The sequence below is a fragment of the Mastigoproctus giganteus genome, chromosome 2 (assembly GCF_048544385.1).
Source record: "Mastigoproctus giganteus isolate SK-2022 chromosome 2, ASM4854438v1, whole genome shotgun sequence".
In the NCBI taxonomy this organism is placed as follows: domain Eukaryota; kingdom Metazoa; phylum Arthropoda; class Arachnida; order Uropygi; family Thelyphonidae; genus Mastigoproctus; species Mastigoproctus giganteus.
This window is the reverse complement of record NC_143576.1, coordinates 37,912,250-37,940,221: the sequence shown is the minus strand read 5'-3', so window position 1 is coordinate 37,940,221 and position 27,972 is coordinate 37,912,250. Positions and strand designations below refer to the sequence as shown.

General features: G+C 38.6%; 1 protein-coding gene across 1 annotated transcript in view; it reads left to right on the top strand.

The window, feature by feature from the left end:
- The window catches only part of LOC150089271 (spatacsin-like), a 542,060-nt gene that overhangs the window by 46,967 nt on the left and 467,121 nt on the right, over positions 1 to 27,972 (top strand). The window contains exons 2-3 of the mRNA XM_090389930.1: positions 1,981 to 2,419; positions 20,211 to 20,331. Of these exons, the coding sequence (XP_090246056.1) occupies positions 2,253 to 2,419; positions 20,211 to 20,331 (288 nt within the window). The 5' untranslated portion in view covers positions 1,981 to 2,252. The remainder of the gene's footprint in view (positions 1 to 1,980; positions 2,420 to 20,210; positions 20,332 to 27,972) is intronic.

The following is a 27,972-nucleotide window of genomic DNA, read 5'->3' as shown; positions in this document are numbered from 1 at the left end:
TGAGGAGGATGTGGAGGAATTGGTGGAGGACCACAGAAAGGAGCTATCATTTGAGGAGCTAGCAGAGCTTCACAATGAAGAGGCAGAGGCACTGAAGAAGAGGAAAGCTTTCAGGGACAAGAAGGAAGAAGACAAGGAAAAAAGTCATAGCATTCCAGCTGAGGACTTTAAAGAGGTGTTCTCTTGCTGGAATAAACTATCCAAACTTATAAAAGATTATCACCCAGATATTGCTGCTGTGGAAATGGACCTTAATCATTTTAATGACATCTTGATGGCCCGCTTTTGGATAGTCCACAAATCCAGGATAAAGCAGTCAAGCCTGGATTCATTCTTCAAACAGGTGGACAAACGCCCTCCAACTGATGAACCTCCCACAGGACAGGACAGGACAGTTACCCAAGATGAGTAGGAATGATGACTTCTCCTTCCACCTGTATGTGATTTTTTATGATTTTTATTAGGGAAAATTTGTTTATATTTTCAATGGGGGAATATTGTTTATGCTTTTCAAATTTTATGTACAGTGTATAAAAGTTAAATAAATTAATTTTATATTATTTTTACACTTATATTTTTCATTTTGTATTATATTTTTCCTGTTTAAATCGTTGTATTGGATGGTAACTTTGCTCTAGACTGGAACGAATTACCCCTAAATACATATATTTCAATGTATGCTAGAACGAACAAATGCTATAACGAATGAGGTTCTAGAACCAATTACGTTTGTTCTAGCATACCCCACTGTATATAATAGTTCAAGATTTTGAGAGGTATTTTTTTCTTCTTGCACGATACTTACATGTACAAGGATATATTAAACTCTAATAACAATTAATGAAAATAAAATTATAACCTTAGAAAATGATGGATTTAATATTTTTTATAGGATATAACTTGTAATTAATAATAAAATAAGTGGACCAATAGGCCTTAAAGACTAGATGTGACTATAAATTTTATAACAGATGGAGTGAACATTAGCCGTATGTCTGCGTATGCCATAATGCATGAGTTCTTGAATGCATCTAAAGGTGGCACGTGTCTGAGGTGGCAGCCCAGTGATTTCTGAGATTGTTGACATGTCCTCAAAAGCTTCACAAGAAAGATCATTGTTGGAGCTTTGTAGAGAGAACGTTGATAAATTGCTTAACTGAATTGTGACAATGGATGAATGCTTGGTACATCGCTAAAGTCTGGAAACAAAATAGACGAGCAAACAACGAACCACTTGTGACTCTTAAGGTATCATTATTATGGATTACCTCCCAAAAGGCAAGTATCACTGGGGGGGGGGTACTACAGAAACCCCCATCCCCTGTGAGAGTTAAGAGGAGGAAAGTTGAGATGCAGGAAGCTATCTGAAGGTGTCTGCCTCCTAACTGAATATGCACCTGTCCTCAAGACTGGTTGCAAGGTGTGACTTTGCAGTCAGGTGTGGTTTTAAAATCTGCAACACCCACCTTATTCTCCTATCCTGTTGCCTTCAGATTTCTTCCTCTTCCTTAAAATGAAGAAACCGTTACAGGGCCACAGATTTCAGACTGATGTGAAGGTAATTGATGAATTGGATCTTGATTTTCTGCCTAAAGTGAGGAGTTCTGTTCAAAAGGTCTGAAAGAGTTTATCCACAGATGGGAAAAGTGTGTAGCCCTAGAAGGCAGCAGTATAGAGAAGGATGAAATTGTTAGCCAAGTTTCAAATCCCGAACTCAAGTATTTCTAGGTAAGATCAATACATACTGGCTGCCTCTCATAAAATTTTGCAAAGACCAAAATAGGTATTTTCTTAACAATATTTTGTGAAGTAGTTTCACAGTGATGAAATAAATTAGATTTTTTGGAATATTCTTTGCACATCATTAAGCCTGGTTATTAGTGTGTGTGTGTGTGTGTGTGTGTGTGTTCTGAACTTTAGAATTTTAAAATTCTAGAATAAATTATATAAATAAAAAAGATTACTTGACTCTAAATACAGCTGTTTATTCAGTAGCAGATGGACTAAAGACAGGTGAATGGACATTGAAATGTTTTCCATCATCAGAATTTAAAGAATTTAAGTTTTCTGTTAATCCAAATTTGGAATCAGTTGTGATTTATACACTAAAAGCGTCAGGATTTTGTTGGCTTCAGCTCAATTGTGAAGTGGCTCTAAAGGCATCAGGATGGGTTGTTACCAAAAAAAAAAGTACGATAACAGCTTTTGCTAAACAGTTTCCTTCAGTAACAGAAGGACGAGGATCAACAAGAATGCAGAATGGAAAATATCATTTCATTTCTTTTCCAGACTATTTGTTAGATATGACACTTGGTTCAATGCGAGTATTTGATGACAAAGTTCTGTGTACATTGTATGATTCTGCTAGCATGTACGTAATGATAGTGCATGCAGATGGTGTTATTACTCCAAGTGAAAGGTATTTATATAGAAATTTTATTAATCTTAATTTCTTGCATAATATTCAATCATTTCGAATTCATAACTACATTCTACATGCATATGGACTGGGACATTGCATTATAAATATCCTGGGTGTGCCTTGCAGGTTTGGGTCATTTTGGCCATAGTTTCTGATGTGCCATAAAAATGCAAAACAGCAATCGACAAAATCTGTCTGTTGCATGTGGATTATGTTAGAAACAAATTAAGGTTTATTGGGTCATGGTTAGGAACTTGGAAACTTTTGGGCATTGGTGATGGTAGGATTCAACATTAGTAACATTTTTCCTCACACAACTGTACCTTGTCAACCTCCTAAAATCTGTTGTGGCATTTGTTATTCAGAGACATAAGACCAGGTTGATATTTCAGTGGAGGAAGGGGAGGGATCTGCACACATGCATGCACGCACGCACACACACAACATGTGTATTTTCATTACCTTGGATTCAGTGACAGGACAGCTGCATATAAGCCGAATATTCACAGTCGCAACTAGAAAAAGCATTTGGAGTGGTGTTGTTCTTGACATCCTCAATTCAAGGGTGGCAGAACATGCTGTGGAGTGATGAATATCACTACATGTTTCATTCCACTCTAACATGTTTGTTAGAGTGGAATGAAAAGTGGAGCAATCCACACTTAACATGTTTGGTGTGGATTGTTCACACACACACACACACACACACACACACACACGCACACGCACACAAAACACGTTTGATGAGGTAGTCTGTGTTAAGAGCACTTAGTGTTGAGTGCATGTTAACTGTGAAGTTTGGCAGTTGCAGTCTGACGGTATGGGACTACTTGAATTGGTTCTTCTTCAGTTGGTAGTAATGCCTGATAACACAAAGTCTGTGACCTACTTGAATATTTTTTACAGTTATATTCTACTTAACTTTGGAGCAATACTGTTGAAATGAGCTTTTGGTATCATTGTGACAGTGCTTCATTTCAAGGGTCATTACAGGACTGGATTGTGGGATGACATTTTGAAAAGTTGGACTTGTAGGTGATACTGTAAGAATGTTGCAACATTCTTACAGTAAATTAGTTTAGACATATAATAAACAAAGAAAACATAAGAATTGAAAATTATGCAAAAGTAAAAATGAAATTATGAAAGTAAAAACAAAAAAAAAATAATAAAAATTGGCACCGAGCAAAGATGAGCTTCAAACTGTTGACCTCTGGATTAGGAGGTTTTTATATTAACCTCTAAGTCACAGGAGCTGATAACTGTGGAGAACTTTAAGCTTTGATAATGAGCAAAGTAGATCTACTCAGTTTTTCATTTCATAGAATTGTACTGTTGGATCATTTAAGGGGTACTTTTTCCTAAAAAAGTTTAAAGTAAATCTGAGCTGACAGGATAGTGCAGATTGTCAGACCTGAAGCCTATACAAGACCTGTGAGATGAATTGTAATGCCAATTAAAACAAATTTCAAATCTTTCAAGCCAGCTGAAAACAGTTGCCAAGAAGAATTAGCAAAAATTCTGACCAACACCTGCCATCAGTTGATAGAAAGTATGCCTTCGAGGGTTGAGGCTGTTATAGAAGCCAAAAACGTTCCTACTATATTTTGGGTTTTTGAATTAAAGGCACTGTTTTGGAATTATTGTGCTTGAATACTTTTGGTGACATAATATATAAAAGGGACATCTTAATCATATAGAAAAAACTTTTTAAAAATGTGAGTATTAGTACTAATAGTTGCAAAAAATGAAGAAAACAAGCTTAAACAGCATTAGCCAAAAAAAAATCCAAATCACCTATCCATTCCCTCTTATAGTTTATCTCTTCCTTGAATTTATTCCAACTACTACCCATAAAGTCTGTTCTTGCAATTAAAATCCTGCTGTTGGCCGAAGGTAAACTTCTAAACATCTATCCTGTAAACACTCTTCTCAATTTGAATTTACATTCCTTGTGTGTAGGAGGAAGGATTCCATCAGCCCTTAATCCATTCAAAACCTTAAACACCTCATCCAGACCTCGCAGGTGCCTAGTCTCCAGATGCTATTGCAAAACTTAAGCCTCTACTGGTAAGAGCACCCTTTGTTCCTCTCACAAATGTCGTTGCTCTTCTCTGCACCTGTTCCATGTCATTCATAAAATGAGACTTCCAGACCTCTATGCAGTGCTCAAGATGTGGCCTAACCTTTGGCTTATACAACAGAATAACCAACTCCTAATCCCTCCTGGCAAAATTCCTCTTCACTGGCAAAACTTCATGAGCTATCCTAGCATCCCATCTATACTGCTCAGACAGCTTCATATTTGACTATACAATTGTCACCCCCCCATGTCTTTTTCTGTTCTACACCATCAGTCAGAGTGGTGGTGTAGAACAGAAAATGTAGGTATGTTAATCTGGGGTTGCTGCTACCCACATGAAGTACCTTGTATTTGCCAATGTTAAACTTCAATTGCCACTTCTCAGTCCATCTGCCTAATTTTTTTTAAAACTTGTTGTAGCAGTAAACTCTGATTATTGTCATTAATCATCTTGCCAACCTTCATTATCATCTGCAAATTTAGACATCAGGTCTGATGTGCCATCATCAGTATCATTAATATATACTGAAAACAACAATGGGCCCAGCATTGAACCCTGGGGATTTTACTAATTACACAAGTCAAAGAAGGGAATGCCCATTGATAACAACTCTGTCTTCTCCTGCTGAACCATCCCTTTGTCTATAACAGTAACTTTCCTTTAATGCCACGCTGCTTCAGTTTGTTTTAGCAGTCTTTTATGTGCAACATAAAAGACTATGGAAAGTTTTTCTGAAACTTTCCATAGGAAATTTTTTGAAATTGTGAAATTGTTAGTAACCCGAGTAAGATCATAAACAGTTATTCTATTCATATCTAGCAGACAAATTCATCTGCTTCCTTCTAGTGTTTATATAACTAAAGAAGTCTTTGCTCTTTTTCTTTGAATTCGTTGTCTGACTTTTTGTAATCTGCCTTAGCTTGCCTAACCTGTTTTGTGACCTAATTGCATACTAGTTTATATATATTGTAGGCTTATATATACTGATAATTTATATACCTCCCATGCATTTTTCTTCCTTGCCAATTTTCATCAATTCATCTAACATCCATAAAGTAATAATAGAACCTACTAGGTTCTATGATTACTTTCCTGAATGTTTCCAAATATTATTCTTCTAACCTTAGCCACAGTGCACCATGAGCAACTGTCAAGACATGCTATTTCCGATATGGAGGCATCCAGTGCACAAGCTCCCACAATCATGACCTTTTGAAACTCCAATGATATCTTTACTGCGTCCCATAACTGCTACTTTATCACTTTGACCTTCATGACCAGATGCAAATTACCACTGCTGTAGTGTATGAAGCTGCTGTTTGGCTTTTTATACTGCAAGGTATGCAGCACAGTCTATTATGGACGAGGTGGTCATAATTAGTGACCACCTATATACATACATATGCTCACATGCATGTTTTTGTAACAACACGACTTCCAGTGGATGGAATTTCCTGAAATTTTATATTTAGGCCTTTTAAAAACAAAAATATCTAAAAATATTTTTAAATTTATTTGTCCAATTTTAATGCATTCTAAATTTCATTAAAATCAAATAGAAATTGAACAGTTATTTCCTTTTTACATTTGAAAGTAAAAAAAAAGAGATTTTTTGATTGTTTAGTTTTAATGCATTATTGTTAGATTTAGACAGTCCATGCACACTTTTCGCATGTTATTATGTACAACTCATGAACATGGTCTCATTTGTTAACTAACACACATATACATATCTATAATATATATATATATATATATATATATATATATATATATATATATATATATATAGAGAGAGAGAGAGAGAGAGAGAGAGAGAGAGAGGCATTTCAGCTTATAACTTGTTGATGGTCTCTTCAATGGAAGCATTCTCAGATCTATATTGTTTGGCATTAAAGAATGCAAAATGGGATGATTTGCCAGATATCTTATCTTGTTTTCCTTTTGATTACTTTTTAAAGTCTTCTGATGTTAGTGAAATTATTGTTGCAGTGCCGAAATCCTTTACTGCACATTATATCTTAAATTCTTGTCCTTTATCTAAACTCATAATAACTGCACAATCCTACACCAACCATTGTTAAATAAATAAATAGCATTATGTTATATTACAATAATAATGATACAAATAAATGAAATAAATAGAGTGATATAATTTCACTGGATAAAAAGGTAACTGTCTGTACAATAAAATATGAAAATTTTAAACTGCAATGGAATAAATTACAATAAACAATGTAGATAAAACTGATAAAAGCACTAAAACACTGTAGCTTTCAGAGGCATATGCCTCCTTTTTCAACAGTGACGCGGCGCCTGCGTAGCCAGGTGGGAAGGAGCGGTAGTGCGTAGCATGCTCTTCTTGATTAGACCGGGGTTCAAACCCATCACCAACAAATACGGAGAATGCGGAAAGGTCAGGGAACGACCACCGCATATCCTCGGAGCAATATGGCCTTAGTTGCTAACGCTCCTAAAAACCAAAGTGAGGTTTATTGTACGGCACATCCTTAAATATCAGCAGGCTCACAGTTCACAGCACGTGTTTCTCAAAAGCATGGGCAGTATTTTCCCCATGTGTACTGGAACAGGAAATGGCTCGGGAGCATGCCAGGCGGAACTGCTCATCCCATCCAAGAACCACAGCCTCAAAGAGGTAATGAATGCGGATTTCCTTGTCTCTATTAATGGTATTGCTCTCAGAGGAGCAAACCCACAAGCTCTTGAGCCATTTGCGGTCCCAAAATCTATGTGCCTGTTCGACGATAACAGCTTTGTCTGGAGAGATTTGATGGTGCTCCTCCCAAAAATGTTCTGCTACAGCAGACTTCCCATAATCTCAGTCTTTATTGTGTTCATATGCTCCCCCAGATGATCTTTAAACCGACATTTCATTTCACCAACATAACATTCCCCACAATCCGGGCACCTTATCTCATACACGACTCCAATTTTACATTCCCTTGGTATGGGGTCCTTGACCTGTGACACAACTGTGTGCAACCTCTGCCCTGGCAGCTGCACACAGCATGTCTGGCAATCACGCAATGCCCGAGCTATGCACTCAGTTAGGCCCAGATAGCAGGGAATGTATGCGGTGGCAACTGGTGTAAACGGTTCTCTTCATCCGTGTTCAGCTTCTTGGATATATATATCTATAATTCTCTGGGGGTAGCCGCATTTTCTGAGATCCACTGTGACATTTAATTTCTTCTTTTCTATCCTCAGAGGCGCTGCAATGGGACTCAGCCCTAACAACACTATGATGGTTGGTTTGTGTCGTATTGTAATATGTGTATTGGGCCCAGCACATGAGTTTCCTATATCACTGGTTTTCACCCTAGGGCCTTCCCTATGTTTGGTTTGGCTTGGCTTTTTTTTTTTTTTTTTTTTTTTTAAGGAGCATTAGCAACTAAGGCCATATTGCTCCGGGAATATGCGGTGGTCATTTCCTGACCTTTCTGTATCCTCCACATTTGGTGGTGATGGGCTCGAACCTTTCCTATGTACCAACACATCAAGGAAAGGGAGTGTACCCTCTATTTCCACCTCCGAGGTAAACTGAATAAATGGGGAGAAGCTATTGCACCTCATCCCCTCTCTCCCTCCGAATAATTGTAAACGTTTCATCGACATGATGTTTCCATGTGTGCATGGGGAGAACGAATTTGCTACGACAGACCTAATAGGGGAAACCCATTGCTGCGCCATGAACTTGCTTGTAGATTGTGGTTTGAAACACCATGGTTTTTTACACTGGTACAAGGTACAAGGTATTCGTGTAATGATTGCGGCCTCCAGGGTTTCCCCTATATACCGCTGTATCTTCTGTAGTTTATTTATAGCCGGCAAGTGTGTGTAAATGTATGTGTGTATGTTTTAGTGTAGGTTCTGATGGGTGTTGTTTGCCGGCCCTGGAGACTTTGCAGCCTGGAGGCAGGGGGGGAAGCCACCTGCGTCCAGACTCCCGTACCTTGCCACGAGGAGGCGCTCCAGGGGTTAGTAACCGCAAAGAGGGTTTCCAACCAGTGGTAAACCCGTGAAAGTTATGGGAAGGAGAAGTAGGACAAAGAAAGAAGAGAGATATTCTCTTAAGAAAGGAGCAGAAAACGGTAGGATGAATTAACAACTAAGAACAGAGAGGAAAGTTAGGTTTTCTCCGACTGGAAGAGGAGCCCAACCTCAGCCAGCCAGAGAAAGGAAAACTCAAGAAACAAATTTAAAAATGTCTGAGACACCAAGAAAATAACTTAACTTAACTTAGCATCTAATTACAAAATTTTCCAAAAATTTACAGTGAGAAGACAAGACTTCTGAGAAGCCCAGAAGAACTTGTCTGAACAATAGTTGGTAAGAGTTTTAAACAGTTACACTAAATAACAAGCAATCTAATAACCTTCAGTGATTTTGTTAGAACTGAATTTCTAGTATCTTAACACACAATGAGGAAAACTTGAGATTTAACAAGGCTATTAACTCCGAGAGTCATAATAAAATTAAGATCACAATTACATAAAAAGAGGAAGTTGTAATTCTAAACAATAATTTTTTTTTTTTTTTTTTTTTTTTTAATCCAAAATTTTGAGTTAAACAGGATGAGCTGTGTTTAGCATCTTTCGTCTTCTAAACACGGAGTTAGCATAGTTACAAAAAGCTGAGAAGGATTCTGATGTTTCCAAAAATTTTGGGAAATCATCTAGGGTGTAAACATTAGTGTCTAACATGAGCTGGTAACGTAAATCTAAATATATGTTGCAATTTAGGACTAAATGTTCCACCGTCTCCTCAGCTCCACATTGACAAAGAGGAGAGGGGACCAGTCCAAACCTAAAAAGGCGGGAGTTAAGGCCGTGACCCATAAGAAGAAAAGAGGAAAAAAGTCCTGGTTGAAGCCAGGAAAGATTCTTAGATTTTACAAAGACTTTAGGAAGGAAGGAGAAAGTAATTCTGCCAAGGGAAGAGTCATCCCAAGAGAGCTGCCACTCATCAAGGGCTAAACTGAGCAGTCGAGAAACTTCAAGGTCGGTAGAGTTATTATAATTATTTTCAAAAACACCAATGGAAGCAGGGGTAAGACGCCTCCTGTGAAATTTAAGAAATGCAAGGATAATTTCTAAATGAATGGGAAGGCACCCATTCAGAACTAGCAGGGCATCAGTAGAAACAGTTCTACATGCCCTGCTCGTGGCCAAAAGGAAGGATCTTTGCGTCTGTAGAAGAATTTTAATGATGAGAGAGTTTTGAACACGGGAACCCCACGCACCCGCGCCATATGTAACAATTGGGAGGAATATAGATTTGTAGTATAAACCCAATGTTCTAGATTTGAGGTTCCAAAGAGATCTGGCAATGTGAATTAACCAGCCAGTAGTTGATTTAATTTTTACCTTTAGGAATTTGCAGTGTGGAATGAAAGAAAGATGATCATCAATCACCACCCCAAGGTATTTAAATTCACATACAAGCTTGATTGTCTGGTTGAGAAGCCTCACCACAGGAGGACGATTATGATTTAACAGACCTTTTAAGAGAAGCTGCTTTGTCTTAGATACAGAAATCGAAAGTTTATGAAGTGAGCACCATATGTGTAGATCATCCAAGATGTGGTTAGCCTTTGTTTCAAGCTCAAGGCGAGAATTCCCAGGGATCAGCAGGGCAAGATCATCAGCATAGGCAATATTAACAATATAGCCATGAGGGGCATTTATCCATCCATCAACGTAGCCAGGTGGGAAGGAGCAGCAGTGCGTAGCACACGCTTCTTGATTAGACCGGGGTTCGAGCCCGTCACCACCAAATACGGAGGATGCGGAAAGGTCAGGAATGACCACCGCATATTCACGGAGCAATATGGCCTTAGTTGCTAATGCTCCTAAAAAAAAAAAAAAAAAAAATCCATCCATCAAGGACCACGTTCCAGCAGACTGGGCCAAGAACGGATCCCTGTGGACAACCCCTAGAAACCGGTCTCGAAACCGAGCAGAAGCCCAATGAGACCACAAGGTTCCTATCTTGAAAGTAACTGGAAATAAGGCTATAGATAGGACAGGAAACCTCGGCCCTTCGGAACCTCTCCAGGACGCTCTGCCACCACAAGGTGTCAAAGGCCCCTTTGAAGTCCACGAAGAGACCGAGAACGTATTTTGCAGGAGATGTTCTAACAGTATTTAAAAGAAGATTTATAGCATCTGTAGTTGATCTGCCCTTCGTGAAACCAAACTGGGAAGAAGAGGAGAGATTCCTAGAAACATAGTAGTCTTTAAATCTTGCAACAAGAAGTTTTTCCAGAATTTTCCCAAGAAAAGGAAGAAGAGAGATTGGCCTATAGGAGGAAGGTGAGTCAACGGGTTTAGCCAGACTCTTAATTAGCAGTTTAAGATTGGCAGTCTTCCAACGATCTGGGAAGACACCATAAAGCAAACAAGTATTCATTAAGGTAGCAATGAGACAGGGTTTAGTTTTCCAAGTGCGCTTTACGATAGAGACCTCAAGATTGTCAAGCCCAGGACTTTTGCCACAAGAGAAAGAGTTGACCACTGTATCGATTTCCTCAACGGTAAAAGGAGGTTCATTTGAGGGGCCTTCAAAGGAAAGATGTTGAAGATGAAACAGAGTCTGGTCATTACTTTCAGGAACCGAAGTATCCTGTGGAAGAAGTTCATCTAAAATCGCTTCAATAGATGCAGACCAAGTGAGAGTTTCAGAGGAATTGGGAAGTGAGATTGAATTCTGTGGGGTATGCAGATGTAATTTTGACGCAAGAACTTTGTGAGGTAGGCCCCAGGGATCATTTTTAATAGTTTTTTCAACTAATCTATCCCATGCAAGAGATTTCTCCTTCCGGATAGTGTTAAAGTAGTTGCTTCTAGCAGCTCTGTAAATTTCAAAGAGCCTATTCAGTTCTGCAGGAGGCCTATCAGACCTTTTGGCCCTATTTAGATCACGTCGAGCAGCCCTGAGAAGACGCCGAAGAGCAGTAAGACTGGCAGTCCACCACGGAACAGAGTTTATGATTCTTTTCCTCTTTACAAAGCTAAGATCAGAGGCCTTGGAAATAAGTTCAGTAATTTTCATTTCCAGAGAATTAGGATCTAAGGTAGTAGTATTTGAAATGAATTCCTCTGTAGCCAGACTGAGGAGATTAGCATCAAAAAGAGACCAATCCGCGTCCTTTGTCCTATAACGAGGGGTATCATGATTAAAACGGGAAGGAGAAGGTCTGAGTGTGGTGACCAGATCAAACGTAATGGGGTGGTGATCGCTACCAGACCAGGAAGGATGAACCAACCAGTTATTAATACCTAAATTAAATGGACGATTAGATATGGTTATGTCAATAAACGATTGTCCCAAGGCATTTGAGAGGGTGGGGGTTGACCTCTGGTGTTATGGACTATAAGGTTTTTAGAGATGATAAAATCTTCGAGTAACTCACCTTTGGGACAGGATGTGTTACCACCCCACATTGGAGAGTGAGCGTTTGAGTCAGAGGAGATTAAAAGTGGTAAACCCGAAAGCCTAAATAAAAGGTCCTCAAGATAATTAAGGAAAGGTTCAATAGGTTGGGAACACCTCATATAAAGAGAAACAAAAAAGAATAAGCCAAAAGATCCTTCAAGACAAGCACAAGCTGCGAATTTAGAGCATAGGCTTGAAATCTTTGTAACCGTAATCGATGGATCAGCAATGACCAGGGCCGCCCAAACCCTGGTCACCGCAGCACGACCAGCACCAGAAGATTCTGGAATAGACTGCACGATCCGAGACTGAAGTGGGAGACCTTTAACTACGCCCTTAAAGGAGTATGGCTCTTGTAAGGCCAAAACAGAAAACTTATGCAATGAAATCATTCTATATACATCATTAACAACTGCCAGACTACGCTGGCAGTTTAATTGCAATATCTTAACACTAAAATTTACATTATTATTTTGTGTTCTATTCATAGTCAGTTCTTAATTTGGTCTGTTCTTGCGCCCTGAAAAATTCGGGGCAAGTAGTATCTTTGTAGGAATGATTTGCAGGTTTCTTTCTGAGTTTGCAATTTGGAGATACGGTCGGAGAGGATTTATCAGGGCACTCAGCAATTTGATGTCCCTGTCTTGCGCAGTGGCCACAAGTGTTCTCTTTAGATCTACAGTTCTTGGACGAATGTCCATATCCGAGGCACTTGAAGCATCTGGAGGAGACGACAAAGTCTTTCACGCCATGCACCGCCCATCCGATATAGACTTTGGAGTTTCCATGTAGGAGATGACGTCTAATAATACCTGAGACCTCCACGACCCAATGCTGGGAGCCCAACAGGCGTGCATTCATCTTGAATCTCAGTTTGATGCTGTTCTTGAAGACTTCCCAAGGAATGTCTGAGTCGCTAAAGTTTTTCTTGAAAAGATCTTGAAGAAACTCCTCCTCGCTAACGTCTTTGTTGATATCGTAAATTATTACCGTTGGGTTGAGTTTCCTAGGAGTGTCCACTGAGAACTTTAGCTCCTCAAGCTTCTTACAAGACTTGAGAAAGTCTAGATCTGCTTTAGATGCTGTCTCGATGATAATGCCGCGTTTGCGAACCTTGCGAACCGCTTTAATTTTAACAGTGCTGAATTCCTCTTTAAATTTGGAAGTGATTTCCTTTTTAACCTCTTCGCTCGTCTTCAGCTCAGAGGACTCCGTGGCGCGCACCAGAATGACATGTTGCGGTTTAGGTTGAGGTCCAGTAGGTGGTGTTGGAGCCAGTGAAGCCGCTTTAGCATAGGTTGGTGTTTCCGAAGGCTTAGGATCCGGGTTTAAAGGAACACCTTCAGGCAGAACCTTGGTGGCATTAAATAGCTTTAAATATTTTTGTTCCAGTATGGTAAATATTTCCATCACTTCCAGCTGTGTGGAAGCAGGGATGTTTTCCTCTTTTTTAAGAGTTTCAATTAGGCGATATTTGAGGGCATACACGACGTCGCAACACTCCATCAGCGTTCCCTCGGAGTGATCCAAAGATGTGCACTTTAGAGGCTGGTCCATTGTGGCAACTTTAGAGTTTATTATGCCAGTGGTTTTGTCGGGCATCAGAGAGGTGACTTGAGGAAGATCCAGTATGGTATCCCCTACAGGGGACATTTTTGAGCTGGTTAGGCATGGAAAGGCCACACTGGTAGATCCCAGGCTCTTGTCACTAGGGCGTGCTGGAGTGGAGGTGACCCTGGTTTGTTTCTTTTTCTTAGGGATATTTCCCTTTGTGAGATTGTCATTCTGGGAGGAAGGATCCTTGGGTTCAGGCCGGATGGTCAGGAGATCTGTACTTAGGACCACTGGTTCAAGCACTTCAGATAGATTTTGCTTCCTGACTTCCGGGGAGAGAGAAGGGGTTCCACTTTCAGAGAAGCAGGACGATGAGGTTGCACTGGTGGTACTTGAGAGACATTATTATTATTATTATTATTAGCCATATGGTACAAGGAAGCCTGAGGCTTATGCTGCACCAGCCAAAAAAAAAAAAAAAAAAAAAAAATTCCCCGAGTTATCCCCTGAGAGAGAGAGAGAGAGAGAGAGAGAGAGAGAGAGAGAGAGAGAGAGAGAGAGAAGTGTAAAGGAATCACCAAGAAAGAGAAGAATGATGATATCCAGCTCAGGACCCTGGGTTTGCCAAGCCCATACTCACCAGATGTGAGCCCCCGGGGTCCACCCCACTACAAATGTCCTCCATGCTTAACGGAGTCCTATTCCTTAGGTGTCATCCTTCTCCAATGCCCCCATCCGTGCATGGAAACGTGCATGCATCCTTCTCCAATGCCCCCATCTGTGCATCGATGATAAGCTTAGTTAATATACACGTAAGTTAGTTATAAACCAGTTATACAAATATATTAACAAAAAATCAGTAGCTTTCGGGACGCGTGTCCCTTTGTCAACTGACAAATTAAATACAAAATTAATACAATACAACGAGCTGAATGAGGCACGTTAATCATGCGTCATTGTTGTTGTGCGGACGTGTGCTGCTTTCTACGCCACCGATCATCCAGCAATAAAAATATATTTGTATAACTGGTTTATAACTAACTTACGTGTATATTAAACTATGGACCCCAGTACTCCAGGCCCATTCGTTACTAAGCTTAGTTATTCAGAGGGGGACAGAGGATGAGGTGCTTGGTTTCCTCAATAGCTTCTCCCCGTTTATTCAGTTTACCTCGGAGGTGGAAGTAGAGGGTACACTCCCTTTCCTTGATGTGTTGGTACATAGGGAAGGCTCTAGGGTGAAAATCAGTGAATATACAAGAAACCCATGTGCCAGGGCAAATACACACGTTATAATATGGCAAAAACCACCATCATAAGAACAGTGTTATTAGGGCATTGTTGGATAGGGCTGAGTCCCATTGCAGAGCACCTCCGAGGATAGAAAAGAAGAAATTAAACGTGTCACAGCAGATCTCAGAAAATGTGGCTACCTCCAGAGAGAAACATAGACAAATATATTTGAGAAGCGGAGCACAGACAAAGAGAATGTTTATACCAGTTGCCACCGCATACATTCCCTACTATCCTGGCCTAACTGAGTGTATAACTCAGGTGTTGTGTGATTGCCAGACAGGCTGTGTGCAGCTGCCAGGGTGGAGATTGCACACAGTTGTGTCACATGTCAAGGACTCCATACCAAGGGTATGTACAAGTGGGGTTGGGTATGAGATAAGGTGCCAGATTGTGGGGAATGTTATGTTGGTGAAACGAAACATCAGTTTAAAATCGTCTGGGGGAGCATATGAACACGATAAAGACCATGGATTATGGGGAGTCTGCTGTGGCAGAACATTTTTGGGATGATCACCATCAAATCTCCCCAGACGCAGCTGTTATTGTCGACCAGGCACATAGATTTTGGGACCACAAATAGCTTGAGAGCTTGCAGATTTGTTTCTCTGAGAGCAATACCATTAATAGAGACAGGGAAATCTGCATTCATCCCCTCTTTGAGGCTGTGGTTCTTAGATGAGATGAGCGGTTCCACCTGGCACCCTCCTGAGCCATTTCCGGTTCCAGTACACATGGGGAGAATACTGCCCATGCTCCTGTAGAAACACTTGAGCCTGCTGATATTTAAGGATGTACTGTATGATAAACCTCACTGATCAAAAAGGAGACGGATGCCTCTTAAAGCTACGGTGTTTTAGTGCTTTTATCGGTTTTATTATCCTGTGTTTTATCTACATTGTTTATTGTAATTTATTCCATTGCAGTTTAAAAATTTCATATTTTATTGTACAGACCAGTTACCTTTTTATCAGTTGGTGATTCCTTTTTATTTCACTATCTTTCTCTCTCTCTCTCTCTCTCTCTCTCTCTCTCTCTCTCTCTTTCTCTCTCTCTCTCTCTCTCTCTCTTGGGGTAGTTCAAAAATGTTTTTTGGCTGGTGCAGTATAAGCCTCAGGCTTCCTTGCACCATATGGCTAGTACTACTAATAATAATAATATAACACAACACTATTTATTTATTTAACAACAGTTGGTTTAGGATTGTGCAGTTATTATGAATATTTCCAATCCCTATTTCTTCAAATAGGTCTCTGGCCTATTTCTTCAAATAGGCTAAGGCTGTTCAAGATAAGAATGTTGCATAGGCGAAGGTAAAGAAAGCCAACACAAGAACGATGAGAAAAGTCGGATAACTTAAGCAAAAATTAGTTTCCCGATACTGCACTCTAGTGCTGCTCGCTCGGTAAACAGACTGTAGGAGTTATCGGTCTGGAGCAAAGTCAAGAACGATATATTGATTGACAGGTAGGTGTGGCAAACGATGTGCTGATTGGTGCGCGAACAAAACCCACAATAACATCGGTTTAGTAGCACTAATGGTAACTTGCCCTAATGAATGCTTTCCGTAATGGTGAAAAAAGATCAGGTTACCTCCACTTGAATCCCATGGGAGCTTGAACCCCTCCTGAAGTGGAGCCTAACCTTCTTTCTTTAGAATCACAGTTATATTTAGAAATACATTCATAAAAATATAAATTTTTTTATGACTGTATTTTTATTTTCTTGTTAAATGAGCCTTAATGGTGAAAAAAAGGTCAGGTTACGAAATATAACGAAAAATAAAGAAACCTTTTCCTTTGTTTGTAACCAAACCTAAATCAACAGTATAGTAAAAACACTCATGAACTTCAAAAATCTGCTTTTAATAATGAGAAAAAAACATAATGAAGAACATAAAAATGAACAGAACAAAACTTTTATTTAGTTTTCATCAAAAAATGAACCAATGTTTTGTTTTCCTTACAAATTTCTTCCATCTTTAAAAGATTCAGCGCTGCTATTACCTGTTTATCGTTCATCACGAAACTATTATACACTGTTCTTTACTCATAAATACACATTATAATGCCAACCAATGACTACACAGTAGCTTGTCGTCTGTTGCACCCACCACCAATCATTTCATCGTTTGCCACGACTACCTGTCAATTAATATATCTTTCTTGATTTCGGCTCCAGACCGATAACACCTACCATCTGTTTACCGAGCGAGCAGCGTTAGAGTCTGGTGTCGGGAAACTAATTTTCCACGTAAGTTATCCGATGTTTCTTGTCGTTCTCGTGTTGGCTTTCTTTACCTTAGCCATTGCATATTGTAGTTGGCTTGTATCCAAATTTCCAGTTTCATTTTCTGCCTAACTAAAGCTTTCAACAATTGTAAAGTTTTACAATTGTCTAATTGTAAAACTTTACAATTTTGAACAGGCTAAGAGTAGAAAACTTACTTCTTGTCCAAATGTTATTCAACTGTTCTGGTTTCTTGCTATTGTCTGCAAATTTTGTTTGTCTATACTCCTGAAAAACATGATTTTTTTTTTTTGCCTCTTCAGCTAAAGATAAAGTCCATCTACCAGCATTCTGCTTTAACTCTTCTATTGATGATCTTACATTAAAATCACTTCCTACCTTTCCCGGTACATTTCACTCAATGCTTCTCTGACCTTCTGTCAAAAGGATGTCAGAAGAAGTTTGAACAGTCTTAATGCCAAGAATGCTCCGGATACTGATGGCACTTCTCCCCTTGTTCGCTCCTATCGCTTGCTTCTGTTTGCCTTTTTACATTTTCTTATTTCATTTGCTTATATCCAGCCAGTTCCTAAAATAGTGACAAATCCTTCCCATTTAATTATTGTCCCATTGTAATTTCCCCTGCATTATCTCTAAATAATGGAGAAATGTATTAATTCTAGACTTCTAAATAAGCAATCCCACCTTATGGATTGCTGAATATTTTTAAAATTATCTATTCAGTTTTCCCTCTGACTACTTTCTACCATCACCTCCTGAGGCAAGTGATTGGTGGATGGCTCCCTTAACTTGTCCACTAATGCTGGTATTCCCCAGGGTTCAGATCTTTCTCTCTTGTATATTAATGACCTACTTCACGCTCATTTGAAAACCTTGTCAGTAGTTTTGCTGATGATAGCACACTGCATGCCATCTTCCAGTTTGAGAATTCTTGCACTGCTCAAACACCATCAACTTCTTGAAATCCCTCCACCAATTTCTTAAAGTAAAGGTAATTCTGCTATGGGGCCAAAGATAACTTAGTCGATTTTAATCCTTGTAAAACTCAGTCCTTTCTTGCAAAAATGAGTCTAATTCTCCTATGTTTATCTTTTATAACCCTCATATTTCTAGACAAGATCACATTTCTTTATTAAGGATTACTCTGACTTCTAACCTCTCTTGGCATAAGCACATCATAAATACTGCTTCCTGTGCATATAAATAACTGGGTATTCTCTCATTCTTGGTGTTACACTTTTATTCTAAACAACTTACGTTTTACAAATTTCAGATCTGTCCTATCCAAGGAATATTGTTACCACTTCTGGGGTGGTGTCCCCACAACCTCTATCATGCTTCTAGACTCCTCTCAAATGAGGGCAGTCGGGTTAATTTATGACCAGTCTTTTACAAAGTCTCTCCACTCTCTGTCTCATAGACATGCTGTTTTCTATAGATACTTCTATGGGCACTGCTTTTCCTGAATTGGCATCGGTAATTTCCCCACTTTCTTTCAAACCAAACCAATCTGAATAAATGGATGGTGCAACCATTCAGCATCCATTTATTCCCCAACTTCAAACTCACAGAATCAACTATTCTTCCTCATTTAACCCTGCAGCTTCTGTTTTTTGAAATAACCTTTATTCACACATATTTAATTCCTTCTGCTTTTTCCTGAAAATGACAATCTACAGAAATTTGAGTTTAATGTCAACAAGTATCTTTAGTCGTCTGATCTTTCAATTTATGCATAGTACTAAGTACTATACGCTCTAATACCTTATAATAATAATAAAATTTTTTTAACCATATCCCCCACCCCCAGTATTTTTAACATATATACACACTTAAACAGATACTTTCTAATTTTCTAATTTTTTATGAGTATTGCAACGAAAAAACAAAGTATTAAAAGTTACATCATTCCCTTTACTTTCTATTAATACACAGTGCTGTTATGGACTTAAATTTTACACATCCATTCTGAAATATTCGTGTAATTTAGTTTGTCCGAACTGATGACTATATAATTCTTAATAGTGGTCAGACAATAAATGAAGCTGTTCACTATCATTCTTACATTCTAACCATGCTATCACCTCATTAATGTTTTCAAACACTGTTAATTTTTGGTGCTTTTTCCTTACACGAGTCATCCACATTATCTTTTGAGTCACTCCCTATATTCTAGCCTTCTGTTTGTTGATTATCTTCCACTGTTCACAGAGGCTGCAATTTCTTTCTCCCTCAGGTAATGCACAACTGGAGTTTCCACATCCACATCAATCCAAGTACCCAGGTCATTTGCTCTAAGACTGCCACCAAGTATGTTACCAGTAGCCTCTGCTCTTTGTTCTGAAAATGCTGCTAATTAAAGATTATTTTTAGATTTTGTCTTTTCCAATATGTTTTTTTCCAGCTGTTTTCAATTGCTGTTGAGCTTACTTTCTCCCATGCTAACCCAATATTGTGTGCAAGGTGTTTTAATGTTAATGTTTTCAGAAATTCTAGAACTTGAATTTCTGAGTTCACAACACCAGCAGGCTTTGAAAGCTCAAATAATATCCTGATCCATGTGCTGAATTAGTGCATATGTGTCCCTTGGCAGAAATGCGACTCTGTTCTTGCCATCTTTTTGATTTCAGGACATCAGCCAAAGGGCAGTGATCCAATAGCCTTTTCTTCAAGTTTTTTAGAAAGCAAGTGGCATCTCACTTACGGTATATACTCATTTTCAAACCATGAAGCAAAAATATCACTCGTCATCCAAGTGCCAGTGGATATCCCTATATGATCCAAAGTGGATAGCAAGTAACAAACATAAGTAAAAAGTATGGATACCACCTTTGTGTAGCTTAAATAATTATTTATTAATATAAGCAGACATTGTTTAAATGTTGATGCAATAATTTTGCTTTTTGTCTTCCTTATTTTATTTCAGTTGTTTCATTTTTTCCCTTTTTAGGTTGTTAGGTTGATATGGTATGTAGATTTAGAATTTTTATTTTTCATATAATCGTTTAGTGTTTTCTCTTTTTAAAACTCTTAGTAATATTACCATGTTGGTCCTTATAGTATAGTATAGTGAAAAATTAGAAGAAAAAATGTAAATGATAAGAATTGTTGATTTGACATAATAATATATAATACATTTTTTTTAATAGATTCCAGCAACCTGTTCTGTATGTAATTTCTGCAGCTAGTCACAGTCCACCCTTAATTATTCAAGATACCAGCATTTCTGTCTTACTTGTAGATGTAAATCCAGAAAGACTTGTCAATGAGGTCTGTTTATAAAAAAAAAAGGGTTTTTTTTTTTCGTTATTGATGTATAGAAAAACAAATAATATTTTTGTCATTTTTGAGATCAACCATAATTAGGAAGTAAATACATGTATGTTTCAAAATTAATATAGCAAGATGCACACAAAAGAACATAAACTTGATGATTGAAATTTTTAACCAACTGTAGTGATCTTTTTCTATGAACAGAGCTTATAGCAGGTAAAAGGTAAGGATGGAAAAAAAAAAAAAAAACAATAGCAGAACATTGTTATATTAATTATAATTTTCTGATAGCGAGGTGATCTGATAGAGGTGTACAAAGCCTTGAATGGTTTGAGCATGCTCAATGCTGATGGGATTCTTCCTCTAGCTCAGAATAATCACCTGAGAGGGCATAAATTCAAATTGAGGAAAGACAGATGTAGGATAGACGTGCGGAAATTTGCCTTTAGCCAGCGGGTGGTTGGTTGGTGGAACAGACTTCCATCCCTTGTAGTGGAGGTTGATAGCCTAAATAAGTTTAAGGCTCAGCTGGACAGGTATTTTGAACAAACAGAGGGGTGAAGTGGAAGTGGGTTTTTTTTTTTTCTGGCTGATGCTGCATAAGCTTGCTTTCTTGCATCAAATGCCTCTACTAATGCTAGTGCTAACCAAGTCACAAAGGAAGTTAGGCAGACGAAGGCAGATTACGAGAAATCTTTGGGGTATTTTTTTTTTTTTTTTTGGCTGATGCTATATAAACTTGTTTTCTTGCATCATATGCCTCTATTAATGCTAATACGAGAATTGTGGTGCAATTTTAACTAAATGACATGTTTTATTAGTGAGTGGAATTAGTGTCCACATTAAAGACACAAATGTCTTTTATATTTTCCCTCTTTTAGTTATCTGACAGCCTTATACACTCAATCAGATTTTATCCGACAATAGCCATGCGTCAGCCATTTTTAATTATTTAAAATCATTAAACCTTTTTAGTCATATTTAAAAGTCACCTTGTTATACCCTTTTGCATATTCTTATTGTTATACATTTGGATATAGTGACCTAAAATATCTTAGATTATGAACTTGAGGGGGCATAAATTCAAATTGAGGAAAGACAGTTGTAGAATAGTTGTGCAGAAATTTGCCTTTAGCCAGGAGGTGGTTGATTGCTTCAACATACTTCCATCTGTCGTGAAAGTTGATAGCTTAAATAAATTCAAGAAAGAGCTGCACAAATATTTGGAGCTATGGGTGAAATGGGAAGTTTTTTTTATCTGTATAAACTTTTTTGAATCATATGCTAATGCTAATTTCATTAGGTCACTGAATTCTTAACTGTTATATTTTATATAACCTGGTTTTGGCGCATTATAGCCTTAGTTTTTGACGCACCGGAAAAACCCAAACTAAACCAAATTAGACCAATCTTCAACAAAAAGAGTTCTGGATGGCCTTAAGAATTTGTGGAATGAGTTTGATGAACCATACAGATGGTTCATCTAACAGGTCTGTAATTACTCATGTTGCCTTTTCATCCAACCTTTATGAATTGGGAATATATTTTGATGAACCATACAGATGGTTAATTAAACAATAAAGATGGTTAATCAAACAATAAAGATAGTTCATCAAACATCATTCATCAAAGATGGTTCATGTCTCATAGATATTGTCTGCCTTAAAAATCTCAAAGCAGGTTCAAGAGTCCATAGGACATCTTTCAGTGCTTAACAAAATGTAGGGATCTGTATATCCTCTGATACATTGGGCATGATGGCTGCACAAAAGCCCAACATCATGGTCACCAATGTGAAAAGGTACTTGAAATGGTGTTGTGTTCCCAATGCTCATGGGCTTCAGGACAGTGACAGAAGGTGCTAAGCACTATAGAACAGTTCTGTCACTATTCTGCAGTGACAATATCCACTGTCTGGGCAATATACACTCCCTATCAGATGCACTGTTTGCATGAACGTGTCACCTTGCCTATGAAGTTCAGTGAAAGCTGTTTGATATAGCTGGTTCACAGTGACATGTAGTTATTGTCCGTATGGTTCCTGGGGATTCCCGTTCAATACCACTGACGTTCACAGTGGAATTGTAGGAGAATTACAGTAATTATTATCTAGTAGTAGCAATGGAAAGTGATGCAAAAAAAGCAAGCATATATAGCATTAGTTAAAAAAAAAATTAAAAAAACCCATTTCACCCATCTGTATCCTCCAAGAATTTGTCTAGTTCTCTCTTGAATTTATTCAATTCTTCCACTTCCACAACAACAGATGGAAACCAAAATGTATTGAAACTTTTTTTTTGTATAAAGCAGTATCAAAAGCCTTCTCGAAATCTAAGTATATGATGTCAAAATTATTTTTTGCATCCAGTTCCTTTGTCACTGCATCATAGTAACCTGCCAGATTGGTTAGATAAGGCTGCCCCTTGATAAATCCATGCTGTGATTGTAGTATAATTGCATGCCTGTCCAAGTGGTCCTACATTACTTTTTTAAAGAATAATTCCATTATTTTCCCTGGAACAGATGGCTGAACTAACAGGTCTGTAATTACTCATGTCGTCTTGTCATCCAACCTTTATGAATTGGGAATATATTTTCACTTTTCCAGGATATAGGACTTCCCTCAAATCCAAGGATGCTTTTATAATTATGGCTAAGGGTTTGCTTACCTCCTTTGCTGCCTCTCTTAATATAATTGGATAGATTCACTCTGCCCCAGGTGCTTTTTCGTGTTGATCCTCAACAATTTCAAGGACATTTATTTCCAAATATTTTGGAAATAAATGCCCTTGACAATCAAGGCTAGACACTAGTACAATTGTTGTTAACAAAACTTTGACTATACATTTCTGAAGAACAGCAGAGTTTGCAGAAGTATCTTTCTTGAAGCACTCATAACCTCTGGATATTGTATAGACAATTCAAGCAGAAATCCACAGACAGAAAAACCATAGGTAAGCTAATGTTTTAAAGCATACTGTGCTGGTAAACAATCTTACAATTGTATATTGATATAAAATTCATAAGTTGTCAATAAAATTTTATTTCAAGTTTGAATTGTGCTCTTTAAAAATTTCCTTTTCCAAAAATAACCTGTCCTACAGGCTTATTTTTGAAGAAGCTCCTGTTTTTCTCCACAATATTTTCTGCTTTCACACTGCTTACAAGTCTCTAGTGTTTTGAAAGCCATATGTCAATAGCTATGCTGTAAGCAGTTATATGGCGTACATTAGTGTGAAATGGTAGACTCGCATCTTAGTAGTTCGAGCCCGTGACCACCAAATATGGGGCGTCTCCGTAGCCAGGTGGGAAGGAGCAGCAGTGTGCAGCACACGCTTCTTGATTAGACCGGGGTTCGAGCCCGTCACCACCAAATACGGAGGATGCGAAGAGGTCAGGAAATGACCACCGCATATTCCCGGATTAGTTGCTATTGCTCCTAAAAACCAAATAATAACAACATAATGCATCTTTGTATACTGATGCTAAGAGTGTAGTTAATAAATTTCACGAATGTGAGGTACTGGTTAAGTTAACAAATTCAGACATCATAGGAATATCTGAAATATTTCATATATCATGAAATGTGCATCCCCAATCAAATGAAACATGGTGTTTCATTTTGATTGATAGGATGCAAAATTTGTACATGCAAAGACAAGCCTATCCAGTAGATTACTAAAATGAATCATATTATCAGGTGTTTTTTATGGGGAATAATTTTTCAGAGATTTCCAGGAATTTGTGGATTGGTCACTTGCTTACTGTTGAGGCATTTCTGAACATGCCAATTGACTACTCCTTACGTTAACATGTTAAAGATGCACATGGAAAATAAACATTTTTGACATGGTTTTCTGCAGAGTTCCCGAAGATGATAATAAGACTCTTCAAGTGAAGGAACCACGGGCAAGCAAAGATCATAGTGTATTGATTGGGACCTTTTTTAAAGAAGGTACTGCTTTTAAAGGAAAGAAGGAGGTTTTTGTTTTCACAAGAGGGATTATGATTTCACAAGAGGGATTATGATTTCACAAGAGGGATTATGAGGAATTCTTTCATCGGGCAAAAATGGTAATTAAAAGAAATAAAAATGCTGAATGGGAAATGTTTAAGGATGTTATTCTGAAACCTACTTAGCTTTTTATACCGGCAAAAAATATTAGTATTAGTAGTGGTAATTGGTGCAAGAAAGCAATCTTATATGGCATCAGCCGAAAAAAAAAAAAAAAAAAAACCCCACCCTTCCCATTTCACATATCCATCCCTCCAGTGGTTTGTCCAGTTCTTCCTTGAATTTATTCAAGCTGTCAACTTCCACAACAACGGATGGCAATTTTTTCCAACAATCAACCATCCACTGGCCAAATGCAAACTTCCACACATCTATTCTGGCACCATCCTTCGTCAATTTGAATTTGTATCCCCTCGTGTAGAGTCTGAGCAAGGGGAAGAATCCAGTTAGCATTGAGTTTGCTCACTCCATTAAACACCTCAAACACCACATTAAACGCCTTAAACACCTCAATTAGATAATGTCATAGGTGTCTAGTCTCCAGATTCTGCAATTTGCAGAACTGAAGCCTTTCTTGGTAAGAGCACCCTTTTGTTCCCCCTCACCAATGTTGCCTTTCACTATACCCTTTCCAACAGGAATATATGTCCTTAAAATGAGGTCTCCAAATCTGTATGCATTTCTCAAGATGTGGTGTGACTATTGCAAAATTCCTGTATATCATGTACAAAATCACATGAGCTGTTGTGTCAGCCTGTCTGCACTGTTAAACATTTAATGTCTGACTTCACAATTACCCCCTCCCGGTTCTTTTTCATTTTTCACCAACTCGAGTGCAAATTTTTCATTTTTCACAAATTTTTCTTGTGAAATCATGAGTTGAGTGTATTACCACATGGTTGGTACTTTAATCTGGGATTACTGTTACCCATATGCAGTATACCTTGCATTTGTCAATGTTAAACTTTATTTGCCATTTCTCAATCCATCTTCCTAATTTTTCTAGGTCTTGTTGTAGTACTATACTTTGATTACTGTCATTAACCATCCTGTCAACCTTTGTATCATATACAAACTTAGACATTAAGCCTAATATATCTTCATAAATATTAATAAATATAGAAAAGTGCAATGTTTGGTTTGGTACTGAACCCTGGGGGGATTCAACTCCAACCCAAGCACGGTACTAAGAACTATAGGTTCTAATACCTCTCGTGTTTGGGGTTCACATAAAAAAAACTGGTAACATTAGTCCACAAAGAGCAGGTAACATTAGTCCACTGAGTGGGAAAAACCATTCTGTTTTTTCCCACTCAGTCATCCCTTTATTATCCTTAGAAGTAACTTGCCCTTAGTGCCACACTGCTTCAATTTGTACAGCAGTGTTTATGTGCAGTAGTATCAATTTCTGAAATTAAGTATTGTATCCAGTTCCTTTGTTACTGCATTATAGTATCCAATAATATTGGTCAGACAAGTTTGCCCTCTGCTGTGACTTAAGTATAACTGCACTCCTGTCCAGATGATCCTACATTAATTCTCTAACCAGTGACTCCATTATTTTTGCCTGGAATAGAAGTTAAGCTAACAGTTCTGCAGTTATTCCTGTCATCTTTTGATCCCCCTTTTGTTGTTGGGGATACATTCTCATATCTCCAGTACATAAGAACCACCTCCCCTTAAATCCGAAGATGCTTTCATAATTGTCACTCCCCTCAACGTGGGCACCCGTACGTGGTGTGGGAACCTCCCAGGGATGCTGCTGGCCTTCCAGATTAGCCTCACTGGGATCTAATGCCCACAACTTGGTTCCAGGGTTACATCATTGGAATCCGGTGTGTGCAGCCATGCACCACGATCCATGGAAACTCGGAAAGGGGATCCTGGTGGGTGAGGGGCCCATCCCTAATACATCACTTTGGCTCCTGCATCGACAAGATGGGTGGTCCTGACTGGCTGACTGGGATCAATTGGTGGGTGGTTCTTACTGCGTTGCAATAAGTCTCCCTCCCTTTGGTCTTGAGACGGGATCAAGGCTTATTGGAAACGTGGGTATGGTGCTCCTAAGTGACCTTGGCATCCCATTTGTGTATGCAGCACCTGATAGTTCATGAGTGGGCATCCCCTTGTTGGGCTCCATGGTGGGTGAGGTGCTTAAGGCATTGGAAACTTTCTATTTACTCCTATGAGTAATTTAAATCTTTCAAACTCCTCTGGGGCCTCTACGAGGGCCCTATCTGAAATTGATGAAGAGAATATAACATCAAAAAAGAAACACCGAACAGAAGCCGCACCACCTCCTGTACTTTAATTCCTTATCATACATTCTACTGGTGAAAAAGAAATAGGTAAAATGTTGCCCTTCTTCATTCAGAAGGATCTTGAAGGGCTGGCAGGGTCCACAAAGTTGGTAAAATGACTTAGATTGGGTGACCTTTTAGTAGAAACTTCCTCAGTGCGACATTCAGAATTGCTTCTCCAAGTAACATCTTTTGGGGGCATTCCAATTAAGGTATCACTGAACAGGACATTGAATACATCACATGGTGTAATTGCTGAGTGGGATCTCCTTGAAGCATCTGAAGAGGAGATATGCACCGAACTGAGAGATCAAGGAGTGACAGCCGTTAAGAGGATATTTATGCATAAGGAGGGAAAACTAGTTCCAACTAGGATTCTTTTCCTTACATTTAACACTCCTAATCAGCCTGCTTCCATCAAGGCTGTTTATCTGAACTGTCCTGTAAGGTTGTACATTCCAAACCTGCTACGATATTTCAGATGCAAAAAATATGGCCACTCTCAGATGGCATGTCATGGATCACCTGCTTGTGTCCACTGTGGAGGTAAGGAACATGACATAAAGGAATGTTCTGCCTTGAAACCAGCATGCTTGAATTGTGGCGGTGAACACCCTACATATTCAAGAGCATGCCAAAGATGGAAAGAGGAAAAACAAATTAAAAAAATCAAGATGGAACAAAACATCCTATATGCAGAAGTAAAGAAACAGGTAACATCAGTAAATAATGGGAAATCTTATGTACAGTTCTGAGGAAGGTTTCTATTTCAATGAAAACTGATATTTCAGTCTCGCCATGTGATTTTTTTACAACACAAGCACAGCAAGATAAAGCAGTCGCTACTCACATCCTAATACCAACCAAGGAAGTAGCATCTAAAGAAAAACCACCTCCAACTAAAACCCAGCCTGTTATTAGTGAGGTACAGGAGATAATGGAGATAAATGAAGAAAGGAAAGTTTGGAAGAATCTATTCTGAATCTTCATCCTGAAGAAGAAATGGATATTGGGCGCCCTCAATTTCCTAAAGGCAGAGTAAAATCCAGAGTGCGCCCATCAAAACCCGCATCACTTCGGAAGCCAGCAAGCGGTTCCACTAACTCCAAGTAGCTTACATTTGGTGAGTATGGGCTTGGCACACCCAGGGTCCTGAGCTGAATATCATCATTCTTCTCCATCTTCGTGATTCCCTTCTACTTCTTACCCTTGCTCTCCTATCTCTCTCGGCACCTCCGTAGCCAGGTGGGCAGGAGCAGCAGTGTGTAGCACACGCTTGATTAGACTGGGGTTCGAGCCTGTGACCACCAAATATGGAGGATG